This window comes from Labrus bergylta, chromosome 5 (assembly GCF_963930695.1).
Source record: "Labrus bergylta chromosome 5, fLabBer1.1, whole genome shotgun sequence".
Taxonomy (NCBI): Eukaryota; Metazoa; Chordata; class Actinopteri; order Labriformes; family Labridae; genus Labrus; species Labrus bergylta.
Window position 1 is genome coordinate 20,848,270 of NC_089199.1, and position 23,367 is coordinate 20,871,636.

At 39.7% G+C, this 23,367-nt stretch overlaps 1 protein-coding gene across 10 annotated transcripts in view; it reads right to left on the reverse strand.

Annotated features, from left to right (window-relative positions):
* anks1ab (ankyrin repeat and sterile alpha motif domain containing 1Ab) overlaps positions 1–22,410 on the reverse strand; it is a 45,266-nt gene extending 22,856 nt beyond the window's left edge. For 2 of the 10 annotated variants that reach the window (XR_010666435.1, XM_065955114.1), the window contains exons 1-2: positions 20,577–21,011; positions 8,504–8,576 (exon numbers count right to left, since the gene is read on the reverse strand). Coding sequence is in view for 9 of the 10 variants with exons in the window: in XM_065955114.1 (XP_065811186.1) it covers positions 8,504–8,576; positions 20,577–20,879 (376 nt within the window). In the remaining variant the exon portion in view is untranslated. Of the gene's footprint in view, positions 1–69; positions 1,326–8,503; positions 8,577–20,576; positions 21,013–22,284 lie in introns of those variants that run through there. The other 8 variants (XM_020630653.3, XM_065955119.1, XM_020630650.3 and 5 more) reach the window with 6 other exon arrangements.
* Between the last annotated feature and the right edge of the window lie 957 nt (positions 22,411–23,367).

A 23,367-nucleotide genomic window follows, 5' to 3' on the forward strand; every position in this document is an offset into this window, starting at 1 on the left:
ACCATCAGGCTATAACACAGAAATATTCAGTTCCCCCAAAAGAAATCTGTCAGTGTTTTCACCACATACTTGTAAAGCTCTGGCTGAGTCCCATGGCTTCATTGGTCAACCTCTTTGAGAGCTAGGACACGGCTCATACAATGAAGGTAGCAGCATTCTAATGTACTGTTGAGGTACTTGTGTTATTTCTGATCAAGGAATACACATTTGATTAAAATACTTCTCTTCCTTACTCCAGACCCACAGGGAGTACGCTCAGGTAGACATATTGTAAGATCCTACTTCAAAAAAAGGAAGAAACGTTGGCTTAGGATTTCCACAGTGATACCAAACTCCTCAATTCATAATAAAATCCAAGAACAGGTTCCTCGATAAAGCTCCAGGTAAGCTGTCTACCAGTGAGAAAAACCTTGTTGTCCTTGGTGGTGCCAGTGCTTCCTTTGCTGCCCAGCATTCACACTCTTCTCCGGGCTGCTGAGGAGAACGTGCCTCTCATCTCTCAAAGCAGTAAATCCAGGTTCAGATCCAACAGACGGCAGGTGAGCCTCTGAGACTCTGAAAGCGAGGATGACTGCAGGACCACAGCTAGCTCCTTCCTGAGGCAGACGCCCCCCCAATCCAACCCCAGCCCACCTGGTTCTTCTCCTTGCTGGGTACAGCTAGCAGCCTGTGTGCTCAGGGCAGAGCTTTGCTGCATCCCCTGCCTGTCTGAGACATGCAGGCAGCGCAGATGCAGTCACAGCAGCTGCTCCTGGCTCTCACACGCTACCCCTCACTGCTCGCAGGGCATAACGTCCTGACGCCGACTACTTCTACACAGGAGACCTCAGATCTGCCTCAACCTCAGCCGCTGCTGCTGCTGCTGCCACGTCCTTCCCACATCCACAACAGGCAACGGACTCAGTGATCATCCCCCCCCCCTCTTCTCATCCAAGCAAATCCCTCAAGCCCTTCTTTTTTGACTCCCTCCTTTCTCACTCTCGTCTCTCTCTGCTTTCTTTCTCTCGCTCTCGATCTCATAACCCCATTCCCATAGTGTGTGATCGCACTGCAGGGTTGCCGTATGCTGCCTGATGAAGTGGGGTGCTGCTCCACGTAACCACTTTTTCTCTCTCTCTCTCTCTCTCTCGCTCTCCCTCACTCTCCCACTATATCAATTCCCCTCCCTCTGTCTCTCTCTTTCTCTCTCTCTCTCTCTCTCTCTCTCTCTCCCCCTTTCTGGCTTGCACTCTCTCTCACTGTCTCGCTCTCTGCCTCTGGTTCTCAAACACACAGACAGATGCACACACTCTTTTTCTCTCTCTCTTCACCATCTATCTCTCCTCTCTTTCCATCTCACCCCCCTTTCTTCCTCATCCAAATGCACACACATTCACTCTTCTCTGTCTTTGTCTCTCTCTAACCTTACCCCACCTCACCCCGTCTCTCCCTCCACTGCACTGATTAGAATTGCACAGAGGCACTCTGATCTTGCCAGTGCAGAAAGGACACCACCATCAGAGGCAAGGAACAAGCACTGAGAGCCTGGAATCACAGTCTTTTCTGGAAAGGATGACTTGAATGTAAAGGGATGGCTAAAAAGAGGATCCTCTTCTGCAGGAGGAAGGCCAGTTTTTTTTTTTAAGCTAACAAAAAACCTTCCGAAGCCCCTGCTTTATTATCAGATGGCTTTAATTCATACATCTTACTTTGATGAGAGGACAAGGGGGGGCAGCATTGACTCAAGTCAGCAGAAGTCTCTAATTCACTTGTACAGGAGATGAAGAACAGGAGAGGGGCAAAGACACACTATCACACTTCAAGCCTTGTCTTCTTACAGAGTCATAAAGCAAGACAGAAAAAAGGAAATTCCATTATGTTCTTCCAGATGCTTGCGTCAAATCAACCATTTGAAGCGCACAACAGAGGATACTTACTGGTTAAACAAGCGAGATAATGTAAAATTTAGATTTAGGTTTGGGTAGAAGGGATCCACAAAAAAAAACAGCGTCATTAGACTCTGAAAGAATTGTAACAGTCTACTCAGGGAGTGGTAGGCTTTCAAATCCACCCACCTATGCAGGGTTGCTGGATGCGTCCATCACTAGTGTTATCTGGGTACAGCTGCAGGCAGAGCGTAATTATGCAGGCTTTCAAGCTGCTTGCAATAACCTCACACACTCCCAGATGGGCAGTCAGTAAAGCAGTCAGGGCAAGGAGAGGCAATGCCAACAGAGGGAGGCAAAGTGACGGGCTATTGATTGAACCTCCCCCGTAATTGGCCGCCCGTACCCCTGTTGCTCTGGCGTTAATGAGCAGGTAAAAGGCCAAGTCCGGTCTCCCTGACCTGTCCACCAGGACCACTGCACATTGCTTGTTATCAGGAAGAGAAGCTGCCGTCAGGAGTGCTCTGACGGAGGAGTGAAATGATGGATGGATGGAAGGAGCGAGAGAGAGACAGGAGAGGGAGAGAATGAGCAGATAAGAGACAGAAAGAAAAGACGACTGAGGGAGGAGGTGAAGAAACATATGGGCGAGATAAGATGGCAATAGAACGTAAGAAGGATTGAAGTGGACTAATTATGATTCACAACCTGATCCCACAACTCCTCCTTCGTTATGCTCTTCTCTTGAGCCTCAAACCAAAGTCAGCTCTTGCACCACAATATCCAGACAAACACTATTAAAACATACCAGCCACCTCTCCAGTTACTTCCATTCATTTGGGAGAGTAACACCTCCCACAGTAGTAGGATTTAATTACTGACTGTCAGAGTATCCACTACTCCTTGGGGGGGGGGGGGGGGGGGGGGGGAACTGGAACACTGTCTTATCCTCTTTTAAACAGACCAAGCTGTCAAATCTATCCGAGTGGGTCTTTGCTTTTTGAGAACTGCTTGGTCTAGACTTGACTCCGAGGAGCGCCCGGAGAGACTTTTTCACAGCTGAAGAGGAAGAGGTTGTGCCGAGATAAACACCGTGCCTCTTTATCAGGGCAGGAGAAAAGCACTAGCTCCTTGTCAACACACCCAAGCACTGAAGAAAATGAGCCGCAAAGCTGAATTAATTCAGGGAAACTGAGGGCGGACTCTTTTCCTTTGAACGTCAGAGTGTGCCTGTACACAAACTGAGCTGATGCCTCCTGTGTGCTGTTAGCTGAGCTCTCTCTCTCTCTCTCTCTCTCTCTCCACTGCCTCTGTCTGTTTAAGCTCATTTACTCATTGCTCTCTTAGCACACAATCGAGGCACTGGTGACGGGCACACAACACAAACAACCTCATCCTTGAGCAAGCAGGGTGACACTGAATTGCAGGGCTGGTTTTTCAGCAGCAACAAAAATCTGGTGTTGAGATATCTGAAGATGAATAGCTGTCCTTGACTGCTGATATGAGAGGGACAATATACAAGGAAAAGGGGGCTGGAGTAAGAATACACAAAACAAGTATAAAGGATAAGGTTTTCCCAGTTCTGTCACAATAGAAGATAAAGAGACAATTTAGGTTTTGATCTTTGTGCAATCCCCTTCCTTGCTCTTTTTTTCTTTCTCTCTTCCTCTCACAGTGACAACTCTACAGTGTATCTGATTGTTCTCTTTCAGATCATGTTTTTTTAAATGTGACCTCTTTACCAAGCAACACCTACAAAAACGGTAACGAAACCATCCTTGCAAACTCAAGATCTTCTTGTGCACAATCTCAGATTAAAATCGGAGCAGCATCTGTATGACTCAGCTGAATCTGGGACACTTTCGGTGTCTATTAATAGCACACACCTATACATGTATGTGTGGAGGGGGGAAAAACAAACACAGAACATATTGCCACTTATGTAACATGGAATAGCCTCAGGTCTGAATGGTTAGGAAAGCAAATAATATAAGAATGCCTGGGTGTTCAGGAGGACAAGTAACAATTAAAATCATAAATTAGCACTGCAAAAAAAAAAAACTGTTTTGCTTCAGGACTGCTTAGCTAATATATTTTCTCCGTTTAACCTAAAATAATCTTGTGAATAATACTAATAAAAAAAATGTATTCCTCGCTTGCTTCTAATGAAATGGATTCATATATTTAAAAGGTTGTTTTGGTTGTTTGCTCTTTTTATTTATGAAACAGCTTTGAGCTTAATTTTGTTTATGAAGAAGCTTCATCATTAATGATAGCTTTAATCTTATTATAAACTTACAATTCAAACATTTTCATTTACTATCACATTCAGGTATTATTTATCCCAAGGACTGAATAAATCAGCTCTCTTCAAACACCTTATCTATGTGTCCATTTCAAGAATAAAATTTGATTTTGATTAGACGTGATTGCCTATATGTCTATGTACATTTATGACCGCCGCAGTATATTTCCAGAAAATATTTCCTGAGTCCTTTTTTTATCCAATAAGATCGATAAACAAGGAGACGAGCTGAACTCGTTGTATATCTTTGAGGTACATGTTACGAGTGGTGTCATATTATGCTCTGCAGATAATCAGAGAAAGCAATTGTTTTGTGCAGCTGGTTGCAGACGATGTTATTCTTTTTTTCTTTTAATCAACATATTCTTATTAAAGCAAGTTCAAAACATACAGTGCAATTGGTATACAGTCAACAAAGATGATGTCATTCTGTACTCTCAGTTTTGGTTACGTCATCAGTAACAAGCCTCCCTGCAAGCCAATCGCCCGTTGTGATAACGGCATCATGAGGGAAACTTTTTGAAATGGAGGTGTGTAGTTTGAGCGCATCTATCAAAAAGGTGTGTGAAGATTGATGAAGATTGTCAAAGGTGAAGTGTGTGTGTGTGTGTGTGTTGTGTGTGTGTGTGTGTGTGTGTGTGTGTGTGTGTGTGTGTGTGTGTGTGTGTGTGTGTGTGTGTGTGTGTGTGTGTGTGTGTGTGTGTGTGTGTGTGTGTGTGTGTGTGTGTGTGTGTGTGTGTGTGTGTGTGTGTGTGTGTGTGAGGAAAGCAAGATGAGCAAATTAAAGTCATTTTTTTTTGCTTAATTAAGGCTAAAAAGCACAATATAAACATGATATAATGACATAATATAAAACCTAATGTGATATAATAGTTTGTTTTTAATTAAATATTTTCAAGAGGAAAACTAAATACCTCCCCCCTCCTGGCGATCACCACCACCTCAGGTACCATCATTCTGAGTGAAACATTGAACCAGCGTTTACTTAATTGCAAACTATTCTTTACATTTATCTAGTTAAAGTCTTGTACATCAGTATTCAGACCTTGTAATGGGGGTTATGTAAGATAAGTAATGTAAATACCTCTGGCACTCTGACACATAAAGCGTTAAATGCTGGTGCAGCAATTAAAGTCTTAACTCACCTAATTCCAATGTCATATCTTTTCTCTTTTTATTAGCCTTTACTAAATTTACTTTTATCACGACTACACTTTTACAGTTTCTGTTCCTTCTTAAGCTCAAGTGGTTTTTACGCTTTGCTGTGGTCAGCAGATTTTTAATCCATGAAGGTCCTTCACATTACTAATTAAAATATTATCTTGAAAATCTGATGAGGCTGTGCATAGGCCGTCGTGGACGAGCTGTTATACAATACAGTGTGATGAAACCACCTTATGGCAGAGTATCTAATGGAGGTAGGTTTACACTGTAGCAACTCTGGAGTGTAATCTAAACAAACTGAGCTGCTGCCAGCTGGCTTCTCCCTCCGCACCGCCTGAAGGACACCTGATGAAGCGTACTTTCAATTCAGACCCTATTGAGATACATAGTAACTCCAGGAAAAAATGTGACAGTCAGTGAGTTGCATTTAAAATTAGATTTTCCATAAAGCGGAAACATCGTGAGTGAAAATAACAACAGTAATGTGCCAAACAAATGTCAGCTTGAATCTCTGTGATTTATAACAAAACTACTCTCCATCTCTTCTGAGGATTTATTTGAATACTAAACAGCAGCTCTTGGAAGAGCTGCACACAAATGCAATCAGATAGAGGGTGAACAAAGTTTGGTTGCTGCTGACGTTATGTAAACATTCAAATAGGGCTGACCTCTAAAACTCAATGATACAAGTCAAGAGTTGAGCATTAGTGCCCACTGCAATAAGACTGTACAACAGCAGCCTATGACAACAATAACAATCCATCCTTGACACGAAACTTCACCCCCATAAAACACTACCCACATGACCTGCTTCATTATTATCATTGTATTATTGTATTATTATTATTATTTAGGTCAATATATATATATACATATACACTGTACAGTCTATATATTTTATTATTGTATTATACTAGTCTATATTATGTAACATTTCATTATATTACACTATATTGTTCATATTGCACTATATTATGTTATTTTATTATATTATACTACATTATATTATATAACTGCACTCTGCAGTACTGTGGTACAACACTGCCTCTCTTCTCTGCTGCTTACATGACTTGCTGCTATTTATCATACCAAGTCACTTTAATTACTTGTCACTTTATCTTGTCATTCTCTGCGAATACTGTCTCAATTCTCAATTCCCCCCAGTTAACTTCATCATTCATTTTGTACTGTAGATACTGTAGATAGATTTTTATTATTTATTTATTTTTAATTTTATATATATATTTATATTTATTTTCATTTATTCTGTTTAATGTGTATTTGAGCTTTCTTGTCTGTGCTGCTGTAACGCCTGAATTTCCCCTCTAGGGATCAATAAAGTAATATCCTATCCTATCCTATCCTCGCTCGTTGAATTGCTGTATTTTATTAGCGTTGTCACTGTCCATTAGCAATGAAGAAAAGCGTAGCAGCATGACAGGTTAACGTCTGAAAATGACTAAAAACACAAAACCAACTGTGATGGAAGCGGTTAAGGATGATGCTTTCCTCATGCATGAAAGAATAAGGCCTCCCAGCTATACTCATATGTGTTTGCTATTTTGAGTCACTCTTCTCCAGTTGTGATGTAAATTATGTCCACTAAACCACTTTTGAGCCAGATGGTGGTACAACCTCCTGTACTGCTTGCAAATTTGACTGACTCTTCAGGTGACAATACTGGAAGCAGCACAGCAGGAGAGAAACTCCAGGGTGTGCTGGGGTTTATAGATGACCATGAGCAAGAGTTAAGAGAATATCTGATGCAAACAAGTAAAAATAGGAGACCCTGAGTGGCTATAGTGAAGAACATTAAAGGTCCCATCTTATGCTTTTTCTGGTTTTATATGCCCTTTAGTGTGTTTTCCAAGTGTCCTGTGCATGTTTAGGCACATCTATGTGCAAAAATTCAAAGTCTGCAGAAACGCGGCTTCTCCTACCTCCTCCTGTTAGCTGTAGCATTAGCTGCATGTAACGCTCGGTTCTAGCCCCCCTCGATAAAAATTTGTCAGTGCGGCGTCATTGTCAGTGTGAGATCACTGATCTAAGCCCATTGGCTCGTTGTGGCAAGCCCTGCAGCTCATGTTGAAATTTCCGAGACGCGTGCTGAGCAACTGACCAATAACAACAGAGCGGATCGGCAGACCAATCAGAGCAGACTTGGCCCACGTGGGGTCTAACAGTGTGGGCTCAACAGAGTGTAGCTGACGGACTCAGAGCATAGAGGGAGCAACGAGGAGCAGTACATGAAAACAGACACTTTTTTGGAACATTAGCTGTTGTGAACGTACAAAAGTAGGAACATAGATTAAATATACAAACCCCAAAAAGGGCAGAATATGGGCTCTTTAAGTTATTTTATAAATATCTTTTTTTGGCTGAATCTGAAATTAGATCTGATCCATGACCAAAATCTGTGATGTGATCGAAACTGTGAGATTTGTGATCCGTGTCACCTGTAAATTTCACCAGATGAAGGATTACAGTCATCAGACATCATGAAGTCAAGAGAGAAACGAGCTGAGCTTCAATACCCCGCAGCTCGGCTCACAGCCCCCCTAACAGCCGCTACAGACTGTCTCGCTGAAACTTGAAGTTTTAATCACCAGTTATGTTTTTGTTTTTGGAGAGGAGAAGCGCTCCACTGATAATTTGTCTCCCGATAGAACTTCTCTAATTAATAACCTTACCAGATCAAATTATTTTGAGTATAAATAAGTGAAAATCAGAGCCTTTAAAAATGTGTAAGACAGCCCAAGTGCACATCAATTACCATTACTATGAGGTTCAACAAACAAAAAGTGTCTGGTTTCTTCAGGCCTCTATATGTTAGGAAGAAAATCTGAAATAATTCAGCATAATCAAACCACGACATGAAAGATCTCATTAAGTATAGAGCAAAATCATGATCGGAAAGTCTGTAAAGGGTACATCCCTACACAAACTATGCAGCGTATTATCAAAGCAGCACTGAGGGCAGATAAGAGCTTTATAAATGGTTAATGCATAACACTCACTCAATCCCCCAGACCCACTTGTCTTTTTACATTAACTAACCAATAAATTACACAACACATGGTTATCTCTGGAAGAAAAAAAAAATCCACTAAATTCAGTATGAATTAAATGCTCCACCAGCATGGAAATGTAATAGTTTGAGAAGCTTTACCTGAACTTGGTGTGGGCTGTTTCTTTTTGGACGTTTCAATGCCTGCTCCAATCAAGTTCATGATCTTCTCAATCTGTTAGAGAGAACAAATATAAACCTTTAGACAAAAAAAGAACGCCGACAAACTCTTGCATAAGAACTGAATACAGAACAGTGGGCATTCGATGTTGATCTTCACTCAGTATCTTTAAACATTTGTTATTAATTCAACACATCCAATGAACTCCTATCTAGCCCTCCTCCTTTCAACATATCAAAAATAAAAACAGTAAGACTGGAGGAGTAGTGCTGTGTGAGGGGTTAGGAGAGAGAGTTGCCGCTGGGAGAATTGGGAAGATGTCCTGGATAACAAGTAACATTCAAACATGGAGAGTAATTTATTGAGCAACCCGCAACAACTCAGCAAAAACACAGCAAGGTGATAAGGTGAATTACAACCCAGAAGCTTTTAAAACGCCAAACTGTTTGGGCCTATTAAAGACAACCTTGTATTCAAGTCCAATCCGACCCTCCAGAGATTCAGATCTGTTTCTGACTGCTTCTCGGTGAGGATTTGATTGCCCTCTCAGACCTGTATTATTTAAGCTTCACAGAATAAGGCAACAGTTTATTGCAAGGTTAGTTGAGCACAATGCTGCATGCAGGAGATTACAGAGGAATTCAGAGCAGAGTTGTTTAGGGGCTTAGAGCCACGGCTGTTTATTCAAATAGTCTCTGACTTTCTATGCGAGCAAAAATACATTTCCAGGTGGTTTACTTTTGTTTACTTTTCTTGTCAGCTGAACAATCACAAGTTCCAACAAAGTGCTTTTGGTGCAGTACATTATCAAACACTGTTGGGGCTAAAGCAGGACATGCAATGGCATTTTGCCCCAGTTTAGTGGAAAAAAAATGTTTGTTTTTTTCGTGGGGGGGCTCCCTTGCCAAGTTTTATCAAAATATCAAAACCACTCTCATTTCTGTCAGTTAAATGAGAGAAGTATGACAGAGGGTGCTTTGTGACTGCACTATAAATAACTTCCCGTGTGAACAAATCTTGATGAATTCACTTCTACTCTGATAAAAAATAAGTGGAAAGACCAAATTTTTTCCCATTAGGAATTGCTTACAGGTCAGGGTCACCGGACATTTACAGTACAGGACATGACAGCATGATTGTGCACACTCATGTAGGAAGTAGTGTGTGCAAAGAATTGTTTCTAATGTCTAACCTACGCTTACTGATATCAACAGTGTTGATAATGATATTAGACACATTTTAGTTCTTTCTGCGAGTTAGATGAGAAGATTTGATGGCACTCTTAGGGTTGGGAAAAGTCAATTGTATTGACATGTGAACCTGTCTAAAGGGAAACACTAACGTTGGACAATGATATTCTTGCAGGGGAGCAATGCAGGAGCAACAGCATGAGCAGGCTTTTGAAACTCACAAACCAAATCTCAAAATAAACACAAACAAAAGCAAAACAAAATAAAGATAAAAGTCAGTTTCTTTGCGGCTCTGATGCTCCCCTGCTCAAACAAAGTCTGTGGAGTCCATATCTGCTGTTTAACTAGACAATTGTGGCTACATAGTTCGGGTTTAACAAGGAGGGTGAACATGTTACCTTCCAAAGAATGTCCTGAAATTAGATGCTCTCAAATCCCAGATAAAGAAGAAGACTTAAAAAGTCTCACATTTCTGGTGGAAATCTGATAAATAAAGATCAAACAATGACTTGTCTTTGTGTATATATTGCGAGGCTTTTTGCAAAAAAGGATCAACACAGAGCTCTGTACACGACACAACTTCAGAGTGTTCATGAGAAACAAAGTTGTTTTGCAGCACCGTTATCCCTCGCTGGATGCAGATGAGTACCCTCCCTGTGTGAAAGGGAGGCAAGCTCAAGGTCGCACGTCAATTAGGAACTTACTGACATGGATACTTTGTACCAGGGAGTTACATTGGATAGACACAAACAGAGATACTCTGATGCATTCAGGTGGACACTTTTACTGACGTGATTGAAAGAAGACTTCATATAAACTCGCTAAAATGGTTTAGAAGGACATAAACTCACTAACATGGTTTAAGAGGACACCCTTGTTCCCATTACACATTTTAAACTGAACTTAAATAATTGAGCGATAGTTGTGTGAAGGGGGCTTTTAAATCCCAGTGTTGGGATTGCAGTGTCAGTGGTCGATGACTGTCAGGTGATGTCAAGTGCTGGATAATGCCAGCCACGTCCATTTGCCAAACCCTAGTCTCTTTCATGAACACCTAAGACCTTAATGATGATGGTGACAATGGGTTTTATATTATTGATGATAGTAATGACGATGGTTTGTTTGATAACGACAATTTTTAAGATGGTTTCTATACTGATTAGAGCTCTCAAGAAACCGCAGTTGTGCTTTGCCTTTGCGCAATACCTGTCGGCACCTGTGTGTCCAATCGGACTCAAAGCTGATCATTTGCACTAACTGACATTGTTTCCTCTTTTCTAGACCCTTGGCATCCGCTAAAAGAATTGTAGAATTGTCCTCTGTACAGTTAAATGAAGCCACAGCCAGCAGCTGATTTGCTCGTCTTAGCACAGAGCACAAACAGCCAAGCCAACTTGGTCAGAAGGTTAGATAACCACCAGTAAAACTACCAGGACTTCTACAGCTGAGTGATTTACTGTGTCATTATGCATCTCATTTGTTTAATCCAGACAAAAAGAAAGTAAAAAAAAACCAGCCATCTGCTATTCTTCGGGGGGGTATCAGTGACTTCCTGTCAAAGTCATTGTTTTGACAGCAAGTCACTGTTTCAGTTTTACAGTTTCTGTTCCTTTACTCACTCATTAAAGCAAAGTGGCTACAAGGCAAATGAGAGAGCGACAGCTGAGAGAACGGTAGAAAGCTTCTCATTGACTCAGAAACCAAGTAAGTAAGCAGTACACTTCCTTAAATGTCAACGTACTCTTTTAAATACAACAGCTTGGGAACTGAGTAGGATGGGGGCATTTACATCAGATGTAAAATATATTTATCCCAATCTGTCCTGTTTCTGTTCCCTCTTATACGCATTAATTAACAAGGACTCTCTCTCATCAATTCGCTTGTATTAGCTTGTATGGATCTTAAGTCTTATTCCTGATATATAACATATGCAAGCAGTCTGTGTCTTAACAAATATATGGCATATTTTAAATAATACATACATATCTTGGCAACTTATGTACAGAGCAACACACTGCTGGCTGACACGTCATGCATCAAGGACAACAGGACCTCATGCACAGAACAAATGCAACATTTGCCCTATCATAAAATATCCAACAATACACACTAGCATGTGTGGAAAAGAGTATATCTCAGTCTTCATTTGACAGTTTTAAAACGAGGCAAGTAGCAGGCTCAGCCTGGGAACACCTTTAAAAACATCTTGCAAATCAGGCTGGAAACTAAATTTAGAATCACTGGAGTAGTCTATTCACAATCAGTGAGGAAGATTTTTGCAAGCCTGAAAAGCTGATTCTGCTTTCACTAGTGACACCAGAGACACAGCCAGGCTTATTTGATGTAATATTTAGTGTTTGAAAAAGCCCCATGCACTTCGCTAGTGGCATCAACACTGTGGAGAGGCCTTGATTCATTTGGAAGTCAGGCACGTGGGACGCGTAGCATACGCCTTAAGCAATACAGACCTCACATTACTCTCTGAATTAACCCAGTTACATTCTATATCATACACACACTCAGCAGGACTGCATTACATCTGAACCTAAGTGCACCTTATCATAACCTGTCACCAAAATGCTGCGGAGGGAAACCAGCAGCATCATAGTTAGTGTGCTGACATATGTTGTATCAGCCGGAGTCACTGTATGAGTAGCTCGATGTCTGCTGAAGTATAGTTTGTATTTTGTTTTCCAATTAATTGTTTTCATCAATTTAAAGTTGCCATGTGAACTAAATTCAAGTGCTTCATTAACCATTTATTAGATTTATCCATCTACCCCAAGAAGTTCGCAGAGGGCTGAAGGCATTTCCAGGTGACAGTGGACCAGACATTCAGTATGTCCTTTACTTTAACACTCAGACCTTACAGGTATCTAGAATCGCTATCTAACCTTTCACTGTGTGACTGTACCAAAACACCTAGAGAAAGAGACAAGGAAATCGGTGGGTACAATATAATGCAATTAGAGCTGCAGTAACCAATTCTTTTAGTAATCAAGTAATATATTGATTATTCTGGTGATTTACTTAGTATATATATATATATATATATATATATTAAGTATTTTGTTCCTTTCGACAGAGTGCCCTATAATAGTCCTGACTTAAACGAAGCCTTGAGGCAACAAAAAATAACCTTGAGGCTTTTTAGAAATCGAGGTCCTAATTTGTTTCGAGGAACCGTTTCAGCCCTATATGATACTACACGATGCTGTCTTTGTCTTTTTCTATTTTCTGTTATAAGGCTGTCAGTTTCTTCTGTGGCAAATTAACTTCTGTTCACATTACCCTCAGTCCTGATAGTCCTTGAAAGTCCCTATCCAAAACTATCCAAGCCAAATACTAAAATTGCACCATGCCACCCCATTCTTTTTTCGACAGCTGACTTTCTATCAACATCCTTTAACAGCAGGTACCAATAACAACCCGTTTATATCAATAAGAGGCAACAGAAACATCTCTGTATTATACAAATGTTCAACAGGGAAACCAATACAATCCCTTAAAGAGACTTAGTAAATGTACATGGGATAACATTTTAAGTTTAAAGACCCCAATCTGTAAACCAGCTCTAAACCGAAAATTAATTGAACTCAAAGACTGCTCTCCAGTGAATGTCTGGTAGCAGGAAGGAAACTATCAGAGGATCTATTCACACAGAAATGTATCTGACGGTGCAGTTATGAATCAAATGGGGCTCTGAGTGGACTGTCATTAAATCAGCAGTGCTCAACTCTGACTGATAGCACTGTATCCTGAAGTGATTTACATATTAATACAGGTTGATCTGCTCTTTAATACCTGCACACACTGCAAAGACTTTCCATTTATGACTTGTTCTGTTCAAGCTTGAAACAGGTGGACAAAGAAAATGAGTAAAATCGCAGACTGACTTTTTAATAATTACAAACTATGAAATCAAAATATCTGAGAGAAAAGTTAAGAGAGATTTCCCGGGGCTCACTATGGTCTGAAAACTGGTCTTGTTTAAAGTTGATAGATCAATATTAGAGCATAAAAACTTGATGGTCAGATAACTTTCTCACAGTCTAAATCTAAAGATTATATACTTCATGTTTTTAAAAGCCCCTTTTCCAAAAGCCAGAAAGGGCTACAGAAGGACAACAAAGTCTGATTTAACACAAGTTTCTACTGAAGCTGGATTTAGGATTTTGATTGGCCCAAAAGAAGCCAAAGATAAGAAGAGCGACATATGCTGCGTTCTCTTTTTTTTCAGTAAATCAAAGGACAACAGATTGTTAACTGAGCTTGTTAGTGTAAAGCGATCTCCATATTGGCAAAGAGTCCATCAGCCTCTGTGAGTTCCTCAGGACTTATTATACTCATTATATGCACCCTAAAAGTACTCTATATGTGGAAACTCAAAGCTCAAGTCACTATCCTAAAATGCTTGCATAATGTTAATGTTATACACAGGTATAGCCTTAGGTTACAGTCACTGATGCATTGTCCTTAGTTAGTCAGATTTTTGATTCATTTTTTATGTATCATTCAGTGTGTGGTAGGATTGTCATGGTTACTTATAGGAAGAACTGTTTTATTTAGTAATGAACCCATATGTAGTGAGTCAGTTTCATATCAGCTACAATACAACGTTACTATACTTCATAATTTGTGCACTACCTGTTTGAGATATGAGCTGTCCATCACACTGTGACTGTGAAACACGACAGCCAATTAAACTTAACAAGGAGAAAACAAACTGTTTACTTTCTGTTGCTGCAGCTGTCTCATGACAAACTGTTTGTCAAGCTGTGAACTGCTTCTCAATATCCTAATAAGAACGTAGTTCATCACTACACCAATGGCAAGTTGAGATAATTTGCTATAAATACTGACAGATTTGAATTACAGAATTTTGTCACTTTTTCAGCATTTAAAACCATAAAAATCTCAAAACTGGCAGGAAAATTACTTTAAAAAATGTGACACAGCAAGTGTTTGATGTGCATTATACATCTTTAAGTGAATCCAGGCATATTTGCTACTTTCTACTTACATTTAACCTTAAAAACACCTACTCCGAGGAGTCATGGTTACCCTTTCAGTTTGTTTGTTGGTTCGTTAGGCTTTTAGCATGATTACAGAACACTAATGGCAGGAAGTTCATGAAATGTGATGAGAATTTTAAACGAGATCTGGATCGGACAAATAAATCAGCTATCACTGGATCAAAAAAAAACATTCTCAAAGTTTTAAAATTCTATCCAGAAACAGGGAGTGTTTTTTTGCCTGCATATCTGAGTATCATGGAAGAGCACTGCGGACTATTGACCTATGTAGGCGGACGTGTGTTTTCTCGGCATGCCCTTTCAGGTTTTTTGCATCCAATTGCTCCTCTTCCTGCTCTCTTCTTCTTTGTCTATCAACACCTGAAATCATCTTAAATAACGTACTTTAAAGATGAAGAGTACAAAATTGTTCTGGGAGCAAATGTTTGCAAATAAATCACAGCAATTCAGTTAAAAAAATGGAAATGATGGCTGGATAAAAGAAACTAACCAAAATGGCTTCCTGCTTCACTGGCTCTGCTCTGGAAACAGGATTACCGTCTCAGTATCACTGTCAATAAAGACAGATGGGCCAGAAGCTCCTCGCAATACAAGACCCAGATCCCCTAATTCCATCCAGCAGTGCTCATGATTTGGATTGATTTTTATTTATTTGACAGCTTTGAAACCACACAACATAAATAAAGCAAGTCGCCCCGAAGAATAATAACAGTTAAGCCGTGATGGCCTTCATGGCGTCCTGTTAATGTGGCCATGAGAGATGACAAAGGTGCGGCGTTGTGTCTCTACATGTATCATCTGTGTATGGAGAGGAATTTTTTTATCTTAAAAGATTCTCTTATTTCGGGGTGCTAGTGGCGCAGTGGTTAGTGCGCGCGCGCCCCATGTATAGAGGCTGTGGTCCTCCAAGCGGGCAGCCAGGGTTTGAATCCCACCTGTGGCTCCTTTCCTGCATGTTATTCCCTGATTTCTGACTCGATCCACTGTCCTATCTCTACATTAAAGGCAAAAAGCCCAAAAATAAATCTTAATAAAAAAAAAAGATGATCTTATTTTAGTTACAACTATTTTATTAAGTAGTGTCAAACAGATTGATTCTTATGGCCTAAAGGTCAAAAGAAATTGCATTTCTTTAATGCTCTCTGTATTGATTTTTGTCAGTGATTCATGGTGACGACCAGCCTCGTTCTTCAAACGCTATTCAATGCTTTCTTAAAATGTATATTCTGGCAGTGCCACCTCTGCTGAATGATCCGACATACTGTAGTATCCAGCTTGTCAGGTAGAGCTTTAAATGGGACTTTATGCTGGGTAAAGTCAGATTATAATAAATAAAATTCCTCCGTTCTTATTGTTACACCTGTATACAAAACAAGTTTTATCACCTTGATATGTAACTGATGGATAATAAGAGGTCAGGTCACAACAAAGAGCTGTTTTCATTTTTGAATAGTCAGACAATTATTTTTCTGATTATAATTTTGGAAACAAAATGTAATGTCTTCAAAGGTCTGGTTTTGTCAAGAACCTTAAAACATCCTTATAATATTTATTTTTTAAAGCAAAAATGAGAAACATTTGCTATCAGATATTTGAGATTTCTGTTGTAAATTATGAGCCTGTTATCATGGCACACACCAATTTAAATGACAAACCAATTACTCTTATAACACCTCTAAAAAGAGCAGGATTTTAATATCAAGGAATTTATTCAACTTCACTTACAATATTACTTTTTTTTTTTTTTTTGCTAGTCTTATTTCAAAAAATGACGTAACAAAAATCTGCTTTTGATACTTTTGAACAACCACATCTGGGGAGTAATTTTACTGCCTCATTTTGTTTCTTTGAGACGCTGCACGGTTCAGGTATCCAAAACCAAAACTTGCCTCATGCTACATAGTACCATCTGACAATAATCTGTTTAAACAGCTAAAACAGAGAGACAAAAGTAGATTAGTCAATACAATTCATGAAAATTAAATCTGAGTTTTCAGCTGGTGATCATTCATAAGCAAGCAGGCTTTAAGTTTGGGATTTACTTAAATTAAAGAAAAGGTTTCTTTACTTATAAATGATCATTTAAACATTGTGAAACTAGGTTACCCTTGTGACTGCAAATCTAAGAGCCTGTATTGTCAAACTGGCGAACATCCATTTTTAAAACCACACAATAGCTTAGGTGTAGCTCTTGTATGTTTGGAATTATAGATACAAGGTTAGATGCAATGTGGTTTCTCATGTGTTACACGCAATGATAAATTTTACGGACAATAAGGCACGTGAAAAAGGACCACTCCCCCCCGCCCAGCATCCCCCTAACACCATCACCTCCACTCTCATATTCATGTACCACATCTGTCTAACCAGATCTTGGGATGTGTTCACTCTGCCGTAGCCCTCTATATGAATTATAGACCAGCTTACACATTACACAAAATATTCCTGCTTTATGAACTGAATTTACCGACATTAACACACTCCTTCTTTTTCATTTTCATTGTGGCCATTTCCATTTCATAAACAGTGAAACGTAATGCAGGATTAGAAATCATAACAAAGCCTCAAGTTGATCTGTTTAACACTATGAGTTTAAAATAAATTCATAACAATGGCATACAACACATATTCTTATTCTTAAAGATTAAAACATAACATAATTATATGTTCTTTAAATCAGTCACCCTAATCTGCATACGTTTGTGTTTAGTAAAACCACAGCCATTACAGCCACATATGAACACAAACACATATTTAAAAGCTTGCATGTGTAATGAACTGAGGAATACCACTGGGAAATTTAGAGTACGCACGAATGAAGCCACTCAAGCATCTGTAACATGTGTTTTTTTTTAACCTTTGCCTTGTGAGTATATGGAACAGCTGTGATGTAGACGTCAATCACCTTAATCATATATGCTGCTTCATTTCTGTAATTAGTTAACTGTGTGATGGTCAGTTAAATGCAAGATCCTTACATAATAAGGTTATTTTTAGTATCAAACTGAAGGGCATATAAAAAATGCATCAACACAAAAAAAGCAAGAGTGGATGTACCTTGCACTCATAGATCCGTTCTGTGGTTTAGTGGTTATGTTTCCTTTTTTTTTGAAGATTACTGGCCAAAAATCGACGGGAGCATGTTGAATAGTTCCAGTCAGACACAACTGAGTCTAACAGGTGAAAGAAAAATTGCATATGCTTAATAACTTGTTTCACTATAAGCTTTATTTTAAATCATAAACCAGTTAAAGTCAGCTTTGTTCGTCAGGAACTAAAGGCTAAATGCTCATGAGTTTAATCTTTTAGCTATATATTTAAGGTAAAAGACAGGCTTTGTTTTGTCATTAACATTCACTGCTCAAACTAGTATAAAGTATAAATACATGTGCGGGGGGAAGTGAGATGCATAAATGTATGTTACATAACAACCCATCTTTCAGAACAGCTTTTGAGTTTTGTTTTTTAGGAATAGTAGTGTTTCCTCTGCACGTTATTGCTGTTATTGTGCTGTGTCCTACACTATTCATATTTATTTTTGCTGCGATATAATCAGTCTTTTATTTGAATAATTGAAAATGTATATTTTAACAGAAACATCCAGATTCTTTATGGTCCTTTTTATATATATATATATATATATATATAGAGGCATATTTTAAGGATATAAATCTAATCTAAATACAATACCAAGGACATTTAATACAGTATGAGGTGATAACAATAATAAATGTTAAATTTATATGCAGCTAAAATGTCAATGGGGTTTAAAGGTTATTTTCCATCTTGTAAATTTCTTTCTAAATTAACATCAGAATGTCAGCATTTGTATTCAGCACTGCTTTATGTGAGTGCATGTGCACATACAGTATGTGTGTGTGTGTGTGTGTGTGTATGTGCCCGACCATGAGCTCAGCCTCCCTCTGAGCCTCGTGTGTCACTTTTAATGTGTGGTGGTAGTTGATCGCTTCATGAGATAAACTCACCAGGCAGAGTCATTTTTTGCCCCTCGCCACCCACACACACCCTCACACAGAAACAAACACACACATATCGCCAACCCAAACAAATCCCTTGAAATCTGGAAGAGAAACAGACACTCGGTAGCAGCTGCAAAACAGGATGCCCTTGAGAACAGGACACCCCACCCAACGCGGCCTGAATAAACATGTCTGTCAGAGGGCAAAGGCGTGGAGCAGAGAGCTAGCACTGGACAGAAAGCCCTGACAAACAGAGGGGCGCAAAGAGCCAAGCTAAAGTTCAACATGTCTGAAGTGACACCCGACTGCCCTTGTTGTATGCACTGAAGAGCTACATGCTCCAGACATACTGTGAAAGAATGACCCTGCTTATATGACCATGACCACCTTTGAGCATCGCTTCACCAAAGCACTTGTAAAGACTCCAAGAGCGATCGCTAACCAAGTCCAAGTCTGTGCGGTTTTGAGATCACTGCAAGTTCAAGTGCGTTAAACACTGGGCCACGGCAAGACTAAGACAAAATGATACAAAGTAGTTCAATTATACTCATCGTAACTACATCCTTACTATTGTTTACAGCAATAGTCGAATAATATACTTTGGATCACTCAGTCATAATTCTGTGAAGTAATTATATATCCAGCAGGACCACTACTGTTTAATAGCTTCTAACTATTTGTGCTCTATTTATTGCTCATTGTTTTGATTAGGGTCAAATTCTTCCCATTCCTGACAATAAGATAATGATTCTGATTCTGAAAAAACGTAAAATAGTTATAGATCCCCCTCGAAAAACAATAAAGTACATTCATTAATAAGCCCGTCTTATTGCGTGCTTTTACTGTACTACAGCAGTCACCATGGTAAAGGCTTTTTTCTTTAAGCGTTCTGAATTTTACTCAGGGATGACTAAACCTGCATTACTTATTTTGGGGGTATTTTGTGTACCATATGCATACTTTTAACTTGCTGTATGAATAAGATAAACAGTTTTTGATTTGTGTGTGATTGAGGTTTCCAGCACTCACTAAACAGTGTTAGACACGTTCTATTTTTCTGAAGACGTTTTTCATGATTTCATAATTTTGCCTGCAAGCTGTGTACTGTTATAATAATAGCCTCAGTCATTGTTCCTAAAGGTTTCAATATTTATGTGTGTTAAGAAGTTTTGGTAAAATGTAATAATTCATATTTGCATTGCTTTAAGGTCTGCTGCACTGATGCTCCATCGTGCTAAAAGAAATTCACAAGTTCAGACTTATGGAGGGGCAGGACAGGGAATCGGGGTTGCTCACAGTGAGCTGAAAGTAGATGGCGCAAGACGTAGCAAAGGATCCAGAGGAGTGCAGGAGGAGACAGAGGAAGCGTGGGCCGGCCCCTGAGACATGTACTGAGTGGATGTGGGATGACAGCACAAGCCCAATTAGTCTTGGATGCCAGGGCTGCTACAGGGAGGTCGGTGCAAGTGATCAAGCCATTCATGCATTCAAGCACTCAGCCGCAGGCGCTCCTCGCCAACAGCCTGGGTAAAGTTACTACAGTCTATCACTGCTGGACTCCTGATCGCTCTCCAACTGCAGCCTCTGCCCCCCTCCTCCTTACTCCTTCCTTCCTTCCTTCCTTCCTTCCTTCCTTTCTCTTCCCTGAAATGTATTGCCTCATTTTCTCTCCTCTTTTTTAGCTGCATCTTGTTTTTTTCTAACACTTTCACACTCTTTAACACACTCCCTCTTAAAGACATCAACTCTGCTTGGAAGTGTGCCCATTTGTTAACCCCGACAGTTCCACTCCCTCTCTCCTCCACATCCTCCCACTTCTTTCCCATCCCCAGAGAGCTTGAGTATTACCTCATCCCACTCGGAGGCAAAAGAAGGCATGCGCTGCATGGACGGCTGCCCAGAGCTGCAGTTAGACACGGACCCACTGCGGCCGGCTAGACCTCCTCCATCCTCCTCCCCGAGCGGTGACGCCAACAAGTCAGAGTCCGACTTGGACATGCTTCGAATCAGCCCCAGGTCTGAAGGTCTGACTTTGACCGCTGCAACAGCTGCAGACTCAGCTGAAACTCCACATGTGTCCTTACAGTCAGCCTTGTCTGCATTCTGGATCACCTTTGCGGCTGGGTTTGTGTCCGGTGTGCACTCTGCCATGGTTTTGGAGCTGCCAAGAGCAGCTCAGTTTCCTGCAGGATTCAGACTTTAAGTCAGTCAAAGGCAGCCCTGATAGACACAGATAATTGAAATATCAGCGCTGACTTGAGGAATCAAAGGCTCCAGTCGACTTTGAAACATAGAAAGTGCTGCTGTTCAGAGGGAAAGTGAGTGTGAAAGTAAGTGACTTGTTGTGTGTACAGAAACAATCACAAAGGTCCACCCACATGTTGTATCCTGTTACCCCTCCCCTTAGTGACTCGCTGCCTCAAGTATACCCCTCCTTTATCCTCTGAACTGTGACTTCTTGTTAGATTATCTTAAACAGAGCACATGGTCAGACACTTTCATTTCCACTTTGACCTGTAATGTGATGGAACTTTTTAATCCTCAAAGACATTAAGACGTTGCATTTAACATCTTCATATTCATATTCAGTTTGGCTTACTAAAAAAATAATCTTCTAAAACAGAATGTTAAACTAAACCTTTGTCATGAATTAGTATATAAGTGGAAGTTTCAAGTATTCAAGTGCAAGATTTAAAATGTTAAAGGTTTGTTTTTTTTCCTTTTATTTTCTTTTATCTCTTTGCTGATTTTGTCCTGTACATATGCAAGAAGAGTTTTTAACAAAAATCTAATTCTGCTTTCTTTAAACACTCAAATGTATCACTCAAGGCGAATCTTTGCCGTGGAAAATGTAGGAAAAAGACTGTTTCTACAACATGCTGTGACACCTTCCCTGCGGCAGTGCAGACATTCAAAATCACTTTATAGAAATAATCAGATCTTGTCCAGCTGGTTTAGATTAATTATGCAGCTGATAGAGGGCCACGAATACTTATTGAAGTGTGATACATAACCACCTAAAAACTCCTCACATGAGGTTTAAGTGCTTCAATCATCAAGGCAATAATCCCAGAAGAAAGAATGAAAACTTTTCTTTTTGTCCTGTTCATATGAAAGTTAAGTTTTTATTTAAAAAATATAATTCTGCTGTCTTTAAATGGTCAAATGTTTTACTCGTTGAGAAGCTGTCTCTGCACCATGCACTGGTCCAGGACACTAGAAAGTTTCCTTTTTCTGAAATAGGAATCAGACCTGTATTAAATGAATACAGAAGCATATCATTTTGAAGTTTGTTTATATTTATCATTCATAGAGATTTTCTGTCTATTTAAAAGTTTGACATGCTGTTAGGGTTGGTTCAACATATTACAAGAAGAATATAATGACAACAATCCTTCTCCTTTACTTCATATCTTTACACCTAAGTGCAACCCTTTCAAACACACGCACAGTGTTGTACTTGAAGATAAACCAGACATGATGGTTTTAAAACTTAAACTCATTACTATCAACTGAAAGTTAAAAAAAAAAAGTCAACATTCCTGCATCCTCTTACCTGCTGACTTGTTTCCCCGGTGCTGTGTTTTTCGTGTCTGTCTTGCTCTTATCCTGTTTCCAGACTCTTCAGGAGGACCGGCTCTGTCTCGTTCTGAAGACCGGTGGACGGGAGGATCCAGAAGCCTGGCCTTATTCAGACTGACAGCTGGGGTAATCAGGTTACGAACGCGCTGGGTGGCTGCTCCATTTTAAAGGAGGGAGAGCCGGGATTCCTCCTTTCTGACTGCATGTGTTTGAGGGTGTGTGTGTGTCTGAGTGTGTGTGTGTGTGTGTGTGTGTGTGTGTGTGTGTGTATGTGTGTGTTTGCATGAGACAGAGGTCACTGAGTTTGATTTTATTGTTGTTGGGAACACGCAGCGTAAATAAGTTAACCTTCACTTCTCCGGTTGAGTTTTGTGAAATGTTGAGTTTGGTGTTTTTTTGAAAGGTTGATACTTGCTTTTTGTTGGTGCCGGACTGTGAAGTTGTGCTTTAGTAATAGTACAGTTGTTTGTTACATGTTGCTTTGTTCTCTGTGAAATTCTGTTATATCTGGAAAATATCTTGATTTTGTAAAATGTATATTTTTTATAAAATGCGTTTTGTGAAATGTATCAACTGTAGCGTTACAGAGTTTAGAGATGCTAAGACGCTAACTAGTCATCTCCTTACTTATACTACAATCTATTTTATTTGGCATTATTATATGAATTAGATTGGCAGTTATTTGAATTACATTTGAATAATTAACAGTTTTGAATAGTAATGCATCCATCCATTACCTTCAGCTTATCCAAGGCCGAGTCACACATCCCTAAATGTGGCTGTGTTCAGAATAACGTTGTGCTCTCTAAAACAATGTTTTTAGAGATGTGATTGTTTGATGTGTGTCTTGGCCCTCAGGGCTGTCTGTCTTAATATGTAGGTTCATTTTTATCCATACATTTCTGCTTGTCATAAACTGTCATGCACATATTTTACACAATTTCAGTCAGACCAAAGTGGTGAACCTTCTCATCGACAATCACCTAGATGTCAAAATCATTTTACTTCGTCTTATTTTTTAACTTAATTCTGATGTACTTGAAGGAAAATTTCACAT